This window comes from Camellia sinensis, chromosome 11 (assembly GCF_055761805.1).
Source record: "Camellia sinensis isolate YWXY chromosome 11, ASM5576180v1, whole genome shotgun sequence".
In the NCBI taxonomy this organism is placed as follows: domain Eukaryota; kingdom Viridiplantae; phylum Streptophyta; class Magnoliopsida; order Ericales; family Theaceae; genus Camellia; species Camellia sinensis.
In genome coordinates, this window is record NC_138971.1 from 58056280 (window position 1) to 58072935 (window position 16656).

At 37.5% G+C, this 16656-nt stretch overlaps 2 protein-coding genes across 3 annotated transcripts; one reads left to right on the top strand and one right to left on the bottom strand.

Moving 5' to 3' along the window:
- Nucleotides 1-2168: 2168 nt before the first annotated feature.
- On the bottom strand, nucleotides 2169-6586 carry LOC114308855 (diacylglycerol kinase 1). Of its 2 annotated transcripts, none has more exons than XR_014345248.1 (3): nucleotides 6461-6586; nucleotides 6093-6215; nucleotides 2169-5964 (listed from the first exon to the last, which is right to left on the bottom strand). XR_014345248.1 is itself a non-coding variant. In XM_028254543.2 (3 exons), exons 1-3 carry the CDS (start codon nucleotides 6433-6435, stop codon nucleotides 5782-5784), a joined length of 399 nt encoding a protein of 132 aa, XP_028110344.2. In that variant the 5' UTR covers nucleotides 6436-6466; the 3' UTR covers nucleotides 2169-5781. The 2 variants fall into 2 exon arrangements, 1 of the variants encoding a protein (XP_028110344.2); XM_028254543.2 differs by having other exon boundaries at nucleotides 6343-6466.
- A 2856-nt stretch (nucleotides 6587-9442) lies between these two features.
- On the top strand, nucleotides 9443-15103 carry LOC114308846 (uncharacterized). Its single transcript, XM_082893974.1, has 8 exons — nucleotides 9443-10751; nucleotides 10855-11098; nucleotides 11370-11775; nucleotides 12594-13070; nucleotides 13173-13391; nucleotides 13490-13773; nucleotides 13956-14043; nucleotides 14816-15103. The coding sequence occupies exons 6-8, from the start codon at nucleotides 13504-13506 to the stop codon at nucleotides 14860-14862; spliced, it is 405 nt and encodes a 134-aa protein (XP_082750100.1). The 5' UTR covers nucleotides 9443-10751; nucleotides 10855-11098; nucleotides 11370-11775; nucleotides 12594-13070; nucleotides 13173-13391; nucleotides 13490-13503; the 3' UTR covers nucleotides 14863-15103.
- Nucleotides 15104-16656: the final 1553 nt, after the last annotated feature.

Genomic DNA, 16656 nt, shown 5'->3' on the forward strand with positions numbered 1-16656 from the left:
TGAATGCCACATTTGGGCCGAATAAACCTCCGATTTTGGAGTGACTGTGGATGTCATGATTAGCCAACACGGAACAAAATATATGATTCAACAATATAGAAACTGGTATGGATTAGGGTACAATTACCACAAGCAAAAATAAACATTACATCGGAACAATATAGACAATGTTTACTTTATTACACAAAGCCTCAATACAAGACTTTCTACGAAATTAAGCGATACAATGCTATATATAAATTTATTGACATATAAATTTATTCGGCATCCTCTTCATCATCGATCTTCTCGGCATCATAAGCCTCGAAGGGAAACTTGTAATTCTGATATAGAGGTGGCAGCGCGTTAATTCCCACCCGCCTGCAGAGCCTTAGTCCACCCATACTTAAGCCCACGATTTTCACACTAGCAAACATCCTCAACTTACTTTTCTTTCTTCTTCTCGATACCAATTTTTCGGCCATCAAAAAAACCTTCATTGTAGGCCTTCGTTCTTATTACTTCTCTTGCGAACATGCTCGTCGTCTCTCGGTCGGCAATGGCATGATCTAAAAGTCGCTGATTTACCCTTTTCGCTACAATCGGGTTGACTTGACTGGCTGACCGCTTTTCAGAGGTTTTTGCCTTTTTTAATTTGTTCTCAACTCTTTCTATACGTTGTTCTAGGCTTTGAATGCAGTTGTCTTTCTTCTCTATCTCCCTTCGCATGGCATGAAGATGCATGTTGATTTCATAAGAGGAATATAGACCCTTCATCGCTCCATGGACGCCGTCTTGAAAAACTTCGTAGTCAGGCCAACCAACCATTGATTGTTGGACCTCGGGTGGAAAAATCTGTCGAACAAACTTGACCGCCACATTTAGGTCGCAGACGATCGAATCTGCTTTAGTTATCGATTTATTCCCAACGAAAACCAAAAGCTCAACAGGCGCGGAGCTCTGCTCGGCTCACTTCACGCAACACTCTAACCATCAGTATGACTCCTTGATCCCCCTCATTGCTACACCCCATCCCTGGGAGACCTCACTGCGTCATCTCTTCTGGGGGACCGACTCCGATGCCTGGGAGACTGACATCTCTTCCTCCCCTCCGTTGCTACATCCCCCGCTCTTTGCACTTCGCTTCTAGCAATACGATGCATTTCAGCGTCCAACTCAGCTAAACTTCTTGCTTCTCCTTTACTATTGAAGAATAGCCTCTCTAACATCTATGGCCTAACTCGTGTTTCTACTCTTTCTCCAATTATCGATTATCGCCGTTTGTGCCTGCAGCTTTTTAAATACTAAATACCTTGTTCATTAACTACGGACGCAGCACTTCCAATGTGCCTAACAGTTAGCCCCGCATCTTTCGTAGGGTCTGAAGTATTTCTAAATGGACACATGCTACTCGGCACAGTAAGGGTATGACCAAATGAGGCAAGGGCATCACAATATTCACAAGTTGCGACCCGCAAAGGACACGGGTGATTCGGCGTTGTAACGGTATGCCCAAATGAGGCAAGGGCATCACTATAATTGGCATCTAATAATATAGCCGAACGACAATACATTACCTCATTTGGCTAGACGTTTAGCTTTGAGCCAAATATTTTGTTCTCGAGTTGTAACCCGCAAGGGACACAGGTTATTTGGCGTTGTAATGGTATGCCCAAATGAGGCAGGGGCATCACTATAATCGGCATTTGATAATATAGCCAAATGATAATACATTACCTCATTTGGCTAGACGTTTAGCTTTGAGCCGAATATTTTGTTCTTGAGTTGCAACCCACAAGGGACACAGGTTATTTGGCGTTGTAACGGTATGCCCAAATGAGGCAGGGACATCACTATAATTGACATCTGATAATATAGCCAAATGACAATACATTACCTCATTTGGCTAGACGTTTAGCTTTGAGCGGAATATTTTGTTCTCGAGTTGCAACCCGTAAAGAACACAGGTTATTTGGGGTTGTAACGGTATGCCCAAATGAGGCAAGGACATCACTATAATCGGTATTTGATGATATAGTCGAATGACAATACATTACCTCATTTGGCCAGACGTTTAGCTTTGAGTCGAATATTTTATTGACAAGTTGCAACTAGCAAAGTGCACAGGTGATTCGGTGTTAACTTGTCCTTGCTAACAAACTAGCCAAGAAACGTATACAATTTTATAAGCGAATTGAGCTGTGCTTTATTTTGACACTCTAATTAGTTATAACTATTGCACTCTCAAATTAACACACAGAAAATAGGCAAAAAGATGATTTTCATTAAAAAATTGAGTACAATCGGTCATCATTTCCCTCATGAAAATTGCTTTACAAAAATCTAGAAAAAATTACGTACAAGAAAATGCTAATCAAAAAACAAAATTACATTACTTATTCCTCAGGGTCAGACTCCAGCGGCTCAACCTCTAGCTGCTTATATGGAATTAGCTACACCAATACCACATTAGCGGCTGCTAGAGCTTTGAGCCAGCTATGTTTGAATCCCTGATTCTCAAATTTAGGTACTTCCTCCACATATTTCTCCAAGGCAGCAATCTCGCTGGCATTGAACGCTTTGGAAACCTCGAAGTCGGCAATTTCTTTTGCCTTTCTCGATTCTTCCAAATCGACCTCCAGCTTCGTAATCGCTTCCTTGGCCAACTTTAGCACTTCTTCACTAACGCTTGCTCTATCTTTCGGTGGCAATTCTGAGAAGATCCGTATGTTTAGCCTTCTCTTCCTCAGCATCGACCCTTGCCCGCTCTTCCTCCGCTTTCTTGGCTTCAGAGTCGGCCCTGAGAGATGCCACTGCCAGTTCGGCCAATGCCTCTTTAGCCTTATTCTTTTCGATTTCAATTTCAGCTTTGAGAAAGACAATTTGCTCAACGGTGTCATAATGTTAGCGACCGATCTCTGCAATCCTGCCCACCGCCTGAAGCAAAGCACGCATAAGTTAATCGGCATAACAATAATGATAAAATAATAGTAAGTGTACATACCAATACCGTCGACTGAGAAGCTAGTGCTATTAACACTATGTCCGGCTCTGTGCGGAACGTAGCCCTATCAACTGGCAAGGATATCGATGAGGCCACACTTAGTGCCAGAGCGGGGTCCTTTAAAGTTGATGCGTCAGCAGAGACTAGCGTGTTCTTTATTTTGGGTTAGATAAGAAACGACGCCATGATATCCTGCGGTTCTTCCACGCGTAGCCGTTTGTCGACTAACTCTTCAAAAAGATCGGCTCCAAACTCGGCGGGGCATTTTTCCCCCCTCTGTTCGGCCAACAGATTGTCCGATTTCCCAATGGCCAACTCCTCCACAATAGCTTGCTTCATTTCGTCAACAATAGTTGGAGAAATTACAGCCTCAACCGGAGCCGGAGGAGCAGAGTCTGTCTGAACAGGTGGAGGGGGCTTAGACCTGGAGACCTCGGCCCTTCTTCGAGCTAGCATCTTCTCGACTTCCTCCAAATCGGTTTCGTTTGGTTCAGCGACCTGATCACGAACTTCACCTTGTTCCAAATCCGAATCTCTGACACCAATTTCCCTAAGGTTCTTGCAGTTCAGGAAAATAAGGGTCGTGAGCTGTTGTTTGCCCTTTAGAATCAGAATGTGATCCACAATCGAAAAAGTAGCGTATGTAGGTTTGTATCGCAACAGTATATGGGTTGTCCGCCCTTGTTTTTGAAGGTTAAAACGGGCCAAAAAATTCTAATGATGTTTTAACTTGTTGAAGTACGACGTCGTCAGCCAAAGGAAGTACTTTCTTCAAATCGTTACCTGCATAAATTGAAATGATTAGTACATGGCATTAAACTTAAATGAACGTATAAGAAATGAGTGGAAAAATAGGACTACATGGCCACCTGGTTCACCTTTTTGTCCAGGCATAGGATCTAGGCGATCTTCGCCCTCGCCGAATTCTCAGTTGCCTTGCACAACGACCATGACATTGTCAACACGCTTGCCAGAGCTGGCAAGCATAGTCACCAAATGGTGGTCAGTGTCCTTGACCCTAAGAAAGTAGCGTCCTTGTCAGCCAGAGAATTTGGCCAAGGCATAACAATGCCGAATAGTAGGAATTCCATGATTGAGCCTAAGACGGCGGTTTAATTCTACAATTCCCATTATGATTCGGTAAAAGTTTATGTTAGGCTGAGAAGGGAGTAGACCCTAATGGCAAAGGACGACCCTAAAAAATGAGTGAAGGGGAAAATAGACTCCACCCTCAGCGATTGATAGGAGAGGAAAGATGATTGTACTCGCATTGATCATCTCCATGTCAACTACGTTATCTGCCATGAATGACAGATGGACGTCGTCAGGAATAGAAAAATGGCGTCAAAAAACAGAAATATGATCCGCAGAAAGAAGGGCTTTCAAATGTTTCGCCATCTGAGCCAAAATAGAAAGTACGCTAAATTAAAAACAAACAAGAAAATGGGAGTTGGAATGAAGAAGAGAAGAACTTACAAGGAGTAAAGAGGACAATGAGGAATGGGAAGAAGTTGCAGAGGTCATGAAATGAAAGAGGGATGCTGACAGGCAACCAAGAAGGGGCGGGAAATTACAATGATTTCTAAAAAGCGTGGATGTGCTGACGCTTCAGTATTGGAAAGAGTGTAACCGCCGTATTTTTGACTCTCCGAGTTTAAGACCAAACATGCCGACTAATTGGCGTTAGTAGGATGTTTGGGGGGTAATTGTGGGAGCCGAATAAATTTATATTAAGGAAAGCCAAATCTATTTGAAGGAAATCAAGACAAATACTATTCGGCTCTCTCTTGGGGGGTCCTGAAGCCAAATATTTAAATCATCCATGGAATCAGCCGTATAAGAAGCTGAGTGGGAATCGACATACGACAGAAAGGCCGAATGAGCAGTTGTGCACTGGGTTAAAAGTTGGCTCGACCCTAAGACCAGAGACTAGTATAAATAAGAGGAACATCAACCAAAGGGAGGTATGTGAGAATAGATTAAATGAACTTGAGATAGAAGAAAACTAGAGAGCATATACTAACTTATCCGTTGGAGTGCTAATTCAAGCACCCCTGACTGGAGTGTTCATCCTTTTTCAGGTGGCAATCAGAGGATCAGGAGCGTCCTACAAGATCCAAGAGTATTTCCAAACCACATTTCCACAATACTCATCCAGAATAAGAGGGAAAAAAAAAATTCAAAGATATCAAAGAATATAGCACACAAATGGTGCAAATAAATTAATTTGATGAGACTCAGCAACATACTATGGGTGTTTAATTATCAACTGAAAAATTAGATGCCATGTGAACAGCCTAACCTGTCTATTTTCATTTCTGTGCCTTTAATTACTTGATCCAAGAATGAGATTACAAAATGACGATCTGTTCCAGGATTCTTCTTTACCTACAAATTATTAAACTCCAAACTTGTCAGCCCCAGACTCCACAAATACATAATATAAAGGTAGCGTTACATGAAACACACTAACATCATATTCAATTCGGCGTCAAATCCATATGGATATAGACTATGCTATAAGGAATGAAGTCTAAAACTTTTGTTGAACTTTAATCTTAAAAATAGTCACTAGATTTTAATCTTAAGACCAGGATATAATGAATAAAAAAAAAGTGGTTAACGAATGTATGAGCAAACATAGATGAATTCTCAAGTGGGTTTTGAGGTCTTTTTGTCTATTCACACAAACACACACAGAAATGTTAACATACTTAATTCCAACTAACTACTTGAGAGACAATATATTCCGCTTAATAAATCGAGACAAAGCACAATTAGAACATCAATTAGTAATATTAGTACACTTTCAAGTTAAAACAAAACTTAAAAAAGTATAGGCTTTGTCCTGCCCAACCAAAAGCAAATAGAAGGTTGTTTCTAGATCCCAGGGGTACTATAGCAATTGGTGGTGGCTGAGATAATTTGAGATCCGAAACAGCTCCAAGAAGCCAGCCGGCTATGCCATCCCCACCTGCAACCTAATGAGCTACATCCATGTCAGAAATGTATAAGCAAAATTGTTATGCAGTCATTGCCTACTACATCTGAAATTAATAAGCTATATACAAAAATTAACTTTTACATGTAATTTATAACTCAAACTCACAATGATTCTCAGATTCTCCTGAATCCTAAGAGCCAATTCATCACCATTAAGCTTGAGTTTTTCTAGATTGAGATACAATCTGTGCAACACAGCATCAAGAGCCTCTTCCAACAAATCAACAACCTAAAACAGTAAAGTAAAATTAAGCCACATATGAAAATAGATCTAATTCAACTCTGTCAAAGTTTAATGCAATTCTGCATTAAAAATCCCTAAAATTCTGAACACTCTTCACTGAAGGCCAAAACACCTGGTTTTTGTTTAGAAGAGAACTATATGTGATAAGGAGAACCCTATCGAACTGACTACCACTTTTGGAGTTAATGAATACGAGCACTAGCATTCTGGTATATCGGGGAGACACTCACCCTTTGAACCGGGCACAAGTATGTAATTAGAGATGTAGAATTTCTTCAAGTTGTCAAACTCTGGATTATAATCGGCCAACAGTGCTCAAACTGCAGTTTTCATGTTTAGGGTAAAAAAATAATAATAATAATAATAATAATAATATATATAAATATATATGTTCTTCTTTCATAGATGGAAAAAATAAATAAATAAATAAAAAACAAGGATATTTTTATTTTTTGTTAATGTCTATGTTGTCTAACAGTGGGCCATTTTCCTCAGATCCACTTTGGGCTTAAGCTGGATGGCAACTAGTAAATTACAGCCACACAACATATACACACAACATTATATATACACACACAACATTATATATGCACACAACATTTTATACACACATAGCATTATTATACATATCCACACAGCATTATATATATACACATACATTCACCTGCCTATATTACACATCATGTTTGAAATTTATCATAAATTACAGCCCCAAACACTAAATTTTGAATAAACCCTAAAGCAATAATGTGAGAAAATTGGGAAACAAAGCAAGGGGGATAGAGTGAAAGAGAGACAAACACAGAGACAGACACAGAGACAGACTGTGCGTAAGAGAGCGAGAGAGAGAGAGAGAGAGAGAGACACGCCTATACATCTACAAAGCATTAAATACACAAACACACATATATTAAACATCATCTTCCAAATTTTTAATAAATTACAGGCACATACATTCAAATTTGAATAAACCCTAAACCAACAATGTCAGAAGAGGGAGAAGCAGAGTAAAGAAGAGAGAGACAGACAAAGGAAGAGAGAGACAGTGTGAGAGAGCTCAAGTGACAGAGAGAGAGACACATAGATAGATCGTGAGCGAAAGTGAGAATACAAGAGACAGAGAGAGAGAGAACCTGCGATGTGCAGCAATGGTGAGTTGTGACGGTGGTGATTCGTACAAGGGCAGTGGCCATCATAATGTCAATTGTACGGTAGGCTACAGTGAGGGGGATGGTTTTTGTGAGGTTTGGTGAAGGATGGTGTGTGTGTGTGTGTTACAAAGTGTGATATTACAGAGAGAGGGCTTGTTCAAAAAAAAGTATAACAGAGAGAGGGGCACAAGTTGAAATAAAGGATTGACGGGTTGAAAATTGGACCCTTAGCGACTAATTTCTGTATTTATCGGCAAAGGGATAGGTCTGCCGACTAAATGTTTTTGTAGCCAAAAGGTTACTGAACAGCGACGAAAATATTAGTTGCCAAAAGTACCATTTGGCAACTAATTTTAATTTTAGTCGGGAAAAACCAATATTACTGATTAATTTATTATTATTATTTTGCCTAAAATTTGGACTAACAGCGACCAATTAAATTTTTTGTCGCTGAACCTTGAGTTTTTACCGACTAAATTTAAATTTAGTTGCCAATAGGTAATATTTATTGACTAAAATATTTTAGTAGCGATATCTTGAACCAACGCCGACAAATATAAATTTTAGTCGCCAAAAAATGTACTTTCAGTGACTAAAATTTGTTTAGTCGCCAAAAATGGTCGTCAAAGGTGTGATTTGTTGTAGTGAATTCACCAATTCCGGCCATTAAAGCCTCAGTTAAAAACTTGGTAGTGACAGTTGACAACTCATCATTCCATTGGCAAACTTCCTTATAAAGTTCATGAATTTCTTCAATTAAATCGTGTCTTTTTTCTTCCACCAAATAATATTGTAATGGATGGAAGTTTGTTTAATCAAGAAAATGAATCCCTTCTTAAAGATCCATAATTTTTTGTTTACACCAAAATATTTCACCTAAGTTAGTTGGAATGGACAAATCCAATTCATTTTTCATTTCTTACACTTGACGTCCCACTGGGCGTGCTAAAAATTGTTAGTTTATTTTTCTTACGAAGGAAAATACCATAAATGTGAGCATGCCAGTAAAGATTGAAAAATCCTTATAGATCAAATTCAACGTAATTATCAAACGATTGTGTTAACAGTTTTTTTTGCCTCAATGAAATGGATTTCAAAATTACAAAAATGTAGAGAAAAAGACAAATTAAAAAAAGGAGGGAGACGGAGAAAGATGATTGACTGAACAATCAGGATGATTGAGTGAACAATCAAACTAACCATTAATTTACTTATACTCCTATGCTTCAAAAAAGAAGTGCATAAAATTTACCACTACTCCTATGCTTCGAAAATGAAGTACATAAAATTAAGTGCATGAAATATAAATGACCAAAAAAAAAAAAATAGAAATCAATTGTCTTTAATTTGAGTTCTAGATCTCTTACAATATAGCCATAAATGACTATTTATAGGCAAACATTTGTAGAAAAAAAACTACCTAATAACTACCATATCCTTCCATCTCCCACACTTCACACACTATGATCTTCTACTTCATCTACATGTCCTTTAACCTCCAATTCATGCTCTATGCTCTCCACTTTGTCCTCTATTATTTTATTACATGTGTTTAATGATTCATAACTTCTCATAACCTTCAAATGAGTAGGAGAGTGTCACATGTCCTACAATTATATAGATAATAACTAATAATAAAATTATTTATTTATGGTGCCAACATTATTATTTGTGGTGCTTTGAATTGCTCGTTAATAAAATAGTCAATGAAGATTTTAGAACATGTGTTAATCAACACTACAAGAATTTACACATTTGCCGACCACTTTTGCCGACCAAAAAAATTTTTGTCGCAAAAAAATGACATTTGCCGACCAAATATTAATTAGTCGCGAATGATCAATATTTTTGGCGACCAAATATGAGTTGGTCGCAGAAGGTCACATTTTGGCGACCAAAAATGAGTTAGTCGCAGAAATTGGTATGCTTTTGGTGACCAACTACAAATTTGGTCGTAAAATGTCACATTTTGCTGACCAAAAATAAATTAGTCGCGAAATGAGTATTTTTAGCAACAAATATTTTAGTCGCCGTTGATTAAGATTTGGCGACTAAAGAAGTTTGTCGGCGAAGGTATCTTTTCTGTGACTAATCTGGTATTTTGGTCGCCAAAAGTTTGGGAGGCAAATTTGAAAGTTTGTCCAGGCGGGAATTGAATTTTTTTGCGACAAAAAAATTTGGTTGCCATTTTAAAAACGACGTCGTTTTGTACCAGAAAGAAAAAAAAAAAAAAAAAAGCCCCAATCTCTTCTATATCTAGCCCGCTCTCTGTGTCTATGTTGGTCTGCCCTCTCAAATTGCTTGCCCAAAACTTGGCGTCTCGAACGGTTTCGAAACAGAGATCCAAAAAGACGACGACACAACTTCGATACCCTTCTTGATTGCTGTTCATCTCTTCCAGATTCAAACAAACCCATCTCCAAAATGCCCATTTCTCAATAGTGTAGACAATTTTCTTGGTTTTCTTGGTCTCAAATTCATATTGATTTCGTTTTTTGTTTTTCATATAAAAATTGATTTGATTGATTGTAGTTCTGAACTGGGTTTTTGGGTTCTCGGAGTGCTGTTGTGCGTAGTAGCAACTATGGCGGCTTCTTCCGTGGTGTGTACATGGCTCGTCGCCGCTTGCATGTCCGTTACTTGTGAAAAAGACCAACAACAACAACCCATGATGATGATGATGAATCAATCTTCGTCGAAGCGATTTAGCAGATGGGCTCGGAAGAGGAGGGTTTTATCTAAATGCAGAGCTGGTTGTTCTGAAATCCCCAAGGGTCGCCTAATCTCATCGAGAATTCAGGGTTTGATGTCCTCTTACTTGCCTTTCGAGCCCTGCGATGAGTATTACAGTTCCAAAGGCCTTTGCTCTTCTGATTTCTTTGGCGACAATGGTTTCTCTTCTCTCTTTGGATCAACCAATGTTCCTCTCTCTCGCAGACAGAGACGCTTCAATCGAGCTGTCCATTCCGGTAATCATCATGTCATATATTTGTGTCGGACATTGGTGTTTATTGTGTGTCACTGACTAGGCATAATCTTTTGCATTTTCCAAATCAAATTGCTAATTTTTTCCGTATGGAAATGGGGTATTTGGGGTTATTTCGAATCATGAATTGTTGTGGAGCTTGGTTTTGTTGTAATTTGTTTTTCTATCTTTTTTGTATTTTGCCTCAATTGAAGCACAAATACTTTGTTATTTTTGTGAATTGCTATGTTTTTTTGATAATGGAAATGTGGGTATGTTAAAAGTTTGATAACTTCTCGAATGGTTTTTTTGATAATGGAAATGTGGGTATGTTCAACGTTTTTTTGGGCAAGCAATCTGAGAGGGCAGACCAACAAGCCCAAGTTTTGGATTCAATTTTAGAAGGTAACTTCTCTTCCATTTTTGACTTGGAAAAGTTGTAAATCTTCCTCCTGTATTCATGTTTAGGTGGTTCAATTCACTAAAATTTATTGCATAATGTGATCAGATGCTTCGGGCAACGATACAAATTCTGGTTCTGGGATTCTTTTTGAAGACAAAATTTGTGTCAAACGCTGGCACTGTCCTCGGGGTTCTACTGTGGTTGATTACATAGCCCCAGTCTTTAGATTGATTTTGGAGGAGAATTACTTATCATCGTCAATGCAACCCTTAGAAGATACAAAAAAGAACAGGTCATTGTGGTGGATGCAGAGAAAGAGTCTTGATTAGCGCCTTGGCAAATTTTTGAGGTTGGTCTTTCCTTCAATACGATGCATATTGGATTGATCTCTTCTGCTATTTTACTGTTCTCCATTTTAATATCTACACAAAATTGTACACTATGTGTCACATTTATCAAAGGTAATCAGTAGCTAGTGACAGATTGTCTTATTGACAGCAATTTGAAGGCAACCAGATCATAACAACCTCTTTACTGTCATGTAATACTAGTTGTGTGGTTCTTTTTCCAAAATAATATATTAGGTGGTAATTTCACAATTTTATGCCTTCATGACTCAGGGATTTGGAAGACTCATGGTTTGGTCCAATTGTACAATTCTTGCTTTTGGGAGAGTGGTCTGGTTGTGAGCACCAGGAGTCACAAAAGAAACTCATGCATAATTTGAAAGTTAAATGTAAAGTGGACGCATATGAGAGTCTGATTAAAGTTATTATAGGAGGTGCTAAGCATATATGTGAAAGAGAAGAAAGCATTTTGCAGCTAATTCTGAACAAAGGGTGTTTCATAGATGGAGTGGGATATTGTAATCAACAGAGGTGGGGAACATATGCTGATACAAGTGATGGAGTTGAAAGTCTGTCCAAGAAGGCCTTAAAACTAATACTTGAAGCAGCCCGTGAAGTTGACGAGGAAGAGTGTCTAAACAGAGAACCAGTAATACTGGTGTTAGATTTTGATGTGCAGGTAGGTCTCAAGTTTCTCATTCCTTATCTTTTCAATTTTGTTTGTTGTTGTTTTAAATTGTTTTAAATTTTGTTTGTTGTTGTTTTAAATTTTTTTCACTGAATTGGTTGTGATGAAAGTATGATAGGATAATTCGTTATAGCAATACTTTACCATATTATTTGCTTTGAATATACCATTCTTGGAAAACTTGCTGAGACAATGTCAAGAAGAGTTGAACAATAAGTAAATTCATACATTCTTGTCTAGATTGGAACTTGATGGCCGGCATGCTAACTTTGATCTTTCTTGCACTTCTTTTGGTTGGATGATGTACTGCATTTTTTTACTTTTTTTGGGACTAGAAACAAGATATGAGCTGATATTCAGTGTGTGGTTTGCTTTGCTTTTTTCCTTCATGTGGCTATATTAGAATAGAAAAGTGATTTAAAAAAATATGACAAAGAGATGTTCTCTTCTTTATGAGCTTGGCGGGGTTGTTTTGCTTCTTTTCTTTACGGCTATTTTAGAATAGAGAAATGATAAAAAAAAACGACGAAGAGATGTTTTTCTCTTCTTCCTTGTCTCATTTGTTCCAATACACATCCCTGGTTTTCAATTGCCTCATTGGCCGTTGCGATTGTTTTTTCCCCCCCCTTCAGTGTATTATCCTATGAGCTTTTGTGATTATGTCAATTCTCTTTAAAAGTTATGGTATTATTTTTATTTTGTTAAAATTCCAGTGCCATTCTTATTTATTGGAATATGTTGTTTTTCTGACTGCCCTTCTCTTGATTTTCTTTAGACTAAAAGCTTTTTGTTTTATGTCATATTCGTAGGATCTTCTGCATTTAGACAGAAGCTTGTTTTTGGAGGATTTGCATTGAATCCTAATAAATCTAACTCATTTTGGAATTCGTTGCCACAAAACCAAACTACTTTTCAAAGCAGTCCATTTGGTTCATCTACTTCCTTTGGCGCATCAACCCAAAATTCATCTGGTTCTGCTCACTCCCCAGCCTTCAGTGCACCTATCAGCTCACATAATTGTGTTGCAGCTTTTGGATTTGGGACGGGTGGCGGTGCATTTGGTGCTGGCGCTCCAAACACTTTGGAACCATCAAAGGCCTCTGTTTTTGGTGTATCAAAAGATTCTTCATTTGGAGCTTCAAGGAGCCCCACCTTTGGTACATCAAGCACCACAGGATTTGGTTTTGGTACCACTCCAACATTTGGGCAATCAACTTCAGCTTCTGGTAGCAACAGCATTTTTGGAACTGCTCTGTCTTCTTTTGGGGATCAGAATTCCTTCTTAGGTGGGTATTTACAATAGTTATTGCTGGTTACTGTCTAATATGGTTACATATTTCTTTTGCTACCAATATGAATCATTATTATTTTCTCAATCTATTTTGCAGGAGCCCAGTCCACGACACCAACATTTGGAACTACAGGCTTTGGACAGTCAGCTTTTTGTAGTCAACATGGAGGAAGTAGAGCAGCAGCTTACACTGCTACTGCTGAAGTACATAATGGAAATAGTGCTGCTAAACTGGAGTCCATTTCTGCCCTGACCATTAACAAAGACAAAAGCCATGAAGAATTGAGGTGGGAGGACTATCTGTTTGGAGATAAAGGTATGTTTTCCTATGCCCATGGCTTCATTTATCTCTGCCAGCCTTCATTGTTGAAATGGCTTGTACTGACTCTTCGTCCTTGTTGATTCCAAATTCAGGCGGTCCCCATTGCATGGGTCAATCTGCAGGTGGGATTGGTGGTTCCACTGTACAGTCAAGGTCCTTTGATCCTTCACCTACATTGGCTCAGTCACCTGACAATCCATTCTATTCCTCAACCGCTTCAAATTCAGTTGCCCCCCAAACCTCTTCTACTCCATTTGCCCCCCAATCCACAATGCCAACTTTTGAAACCACAAGCTTTGGACATTTGGTTTTCGGGGGTCAACATGGAGGAAGTAGAGTAGCAGCTTACACTGCAACTGCTGAAGTAGATGGCGCGGTTAGTACACAATGACATCATAACCTTGTTGAATTTGGGTGTTATTTAACCCTATATTTAAAATCTTTTATGTGGTTCTTTTTCTTTTTTATGCTCTTTGTAGTGTAGATTTATATATTATGTCCCAGCTTTTGTAAACATGCTTATGAATATAATTTGTCATTTTATGCTATACAATGCAGCCTTCTTTCTCATCCCCTTTGCAGCCAACTCAATCAGCTCAGACAACAGATGCTTTTGCTAATAGAAAGTTTCCTCAGCCATCAGCAGGTAACTTTGATATGATTATTCAAATCTGTGTATTTTATTTTATTTTTTATTTTGTGTGTGGAAAAAATCTATAGTTTTTAATAGTCTATTACCGGCATTTGTCATTTTATTTTTGATTTTTCTTTGGGACGATTTAAGTGGCATCGTGGGCACTACAGGAGTTCTTGGTCAGAAAACCTTCAGTCAACCATATGCTTTATCTCTAATTTGTTATGCAACTTGTCCTATTACTTTAAGCTAAAACTTAATAACTTTACAAGTGTTCTTCACCACATTGGAGTCATAAATATGTGCATTTGATAAGTACAAAGAGGTATATTTTACCTGCTATTAAAATTTGATAAGCACATCATGTCTATGGCTAGTGTGACTGTGTGCTTAACTGGTGATGCATGGATATATCATCAAAAATGGGTCTCTTCTTCATGTTTTACACAACATTTGAATAATCAGTGTGGTTTGTCTAACTTGGATGCCACCATAATCACCGAATGCAAAATATTAAAAAGGTTACATATAAATTGGAAGTTTCCTCATTGTAAAATTATCAAGCAAAGAAAACAGACTTATTTATGTACCACCAAAAATATGATTGACCAACTTCCTTGTTAAGTTAATGGAGTGATTACATTGGTGCTAGACGTACTAATTTCCATGTTTAAAACTAAGAATGCAAGAGATTCTTCTATCATCTATGCCATACTTTAAGACATAAAGAAAGATTCTTTTATCTTCTTTCCACTGATTTTATGTCAAATTACATGTATCTCAGGTCTGCCACTCAGAGCAGTGTGGCATTGCAGCCAGCACCTAATGTGAGTCCTTTTGGAGCTTTACCTGCAATGCCTCCGCTGTTAATTGGCCACCCTGGATCGATACCCTTGATTCAGTATGGAATTTCTAGCATGCCTGTAAGTCTTACACTTCTGAATCTTTATTACTGGATACAACAGAATGCTTTTTGTGAGGATGTAATGTAATTTTACTTTCTTAATTATCAATTGTGGACAACAGAAGTTTTGCACCTTTTGGCAATTTTAATGAATATTTTCTCTATCAATTTTTTTCTTCTTAATTTTGAATTATGGACAACAGATGTTAAATATCCAAAAGAATAATGTGGACATATGAATGAGTGTTAAATTTTGACGAGGTTATACAGCACTATTCAATTATGAATCATCCTGCAATCAAAGCATGGCATTTGTCCATGCTTTTTGCAAATTTATGTATACACAAAGGTGGTTATACTTGTATGCATCCAAACATACCACCTTCTATGAACTTTCTAGTCATGGTATTAATATATATGAGAGATGATACAGTATATTATGGATAATGTTTTATAAATGATGAGATGAGAGTTAAAGATGTAAAATAAGAAATAAAGAAATTAAAATGAATGGTAAGTGTAATATTTTAGTGTTTTAGTCTTATTATATTTAAAATTTAAAATTATATAATATATATTATATACATATAAATATGTTTAATAAATATAATAATAGTTGGAGTGGGGTAGAATGGGGGAGGGGTGGGGAAAATTGCCATTCCTATGAGCGGGGATACCTACACTTGCTACCTATTTGCATTAAATTGGTATTCTGTGATTCTACGGTTTGAACATGTGCCTGCATCTTTGTTTCTTTATGTTTCTCTTCCTCTGTCTCAATCTCTCTCCCTTATTCATCCCAGACTCAACTAACTTTAGAAGAAAGGAAAACTTAATTTGTTAGAACTTAATTTTTCTCTGTTGTGTACCTATTTATCTGGAATTAGAATACAAGCATAGGTGTAATGCATTCTACTTGTACCTTAGTTAATAGTCAAAGTAATTATCTGTATAGTACCTGAACTATATTTTCTGCCATCAAATTTACAGGTCTGCCTTGAAGGGCAGATTATCCATATTAAGTTGACTAGTTAACCAAGATTTTTCATCAAGACTTCTGAACTTTATTTCTTTTGTGATTTTTTTTTTTTTTTTTTTAAATTTCATCTTGGATATGGTTCAACTGCAGTGGAACTTTTGACAAGGTAAACAAATATTTTTTAGGCTGCTTTTCTCTTGGTTTTAAAGGATGACTGATTCTTTTTTGTGATCCTTTCTTTTTGTTAGATAGTATTTTCATCTAGTATCTTACCAATTACCAGAAATTGTACTCACATTTTGTTGTTCCCACTCAATAAGTAAGTCCTCACTGCTTAGCATCATTGACCTTTATTAGAATGTGCAAGTACTGAAGAAAACATGGACTTATTCCACAAAACATGGAAAAAATGAAAAAAGTGAGCAGTTTTAGTATTTTTTTTTGGGTCTCTAAACTCTTTTCAAAGTTGTGTTGACATTACTTTCCAAGAAAGTCAGTGTAAATAACTGGTTTTTTTTTTGGTGTGTGTTGGTAAATTCTGATGGTAATCAATGCAATAATACCTAAAAACTTAGTGGCAGTGTGTCGACCTCTTTGCATGTCATTGTTACATGCTTACAGACATGGCTTTTCAAGTTGAAGGTCTAACAATGTAAGCATTTTACTTTCTGTAGTTTTATATATGTGAATTGCAAACTGAAGATCAGAGACTCTCAATAAGTGGGTTCCTCTTTTGAGTAAT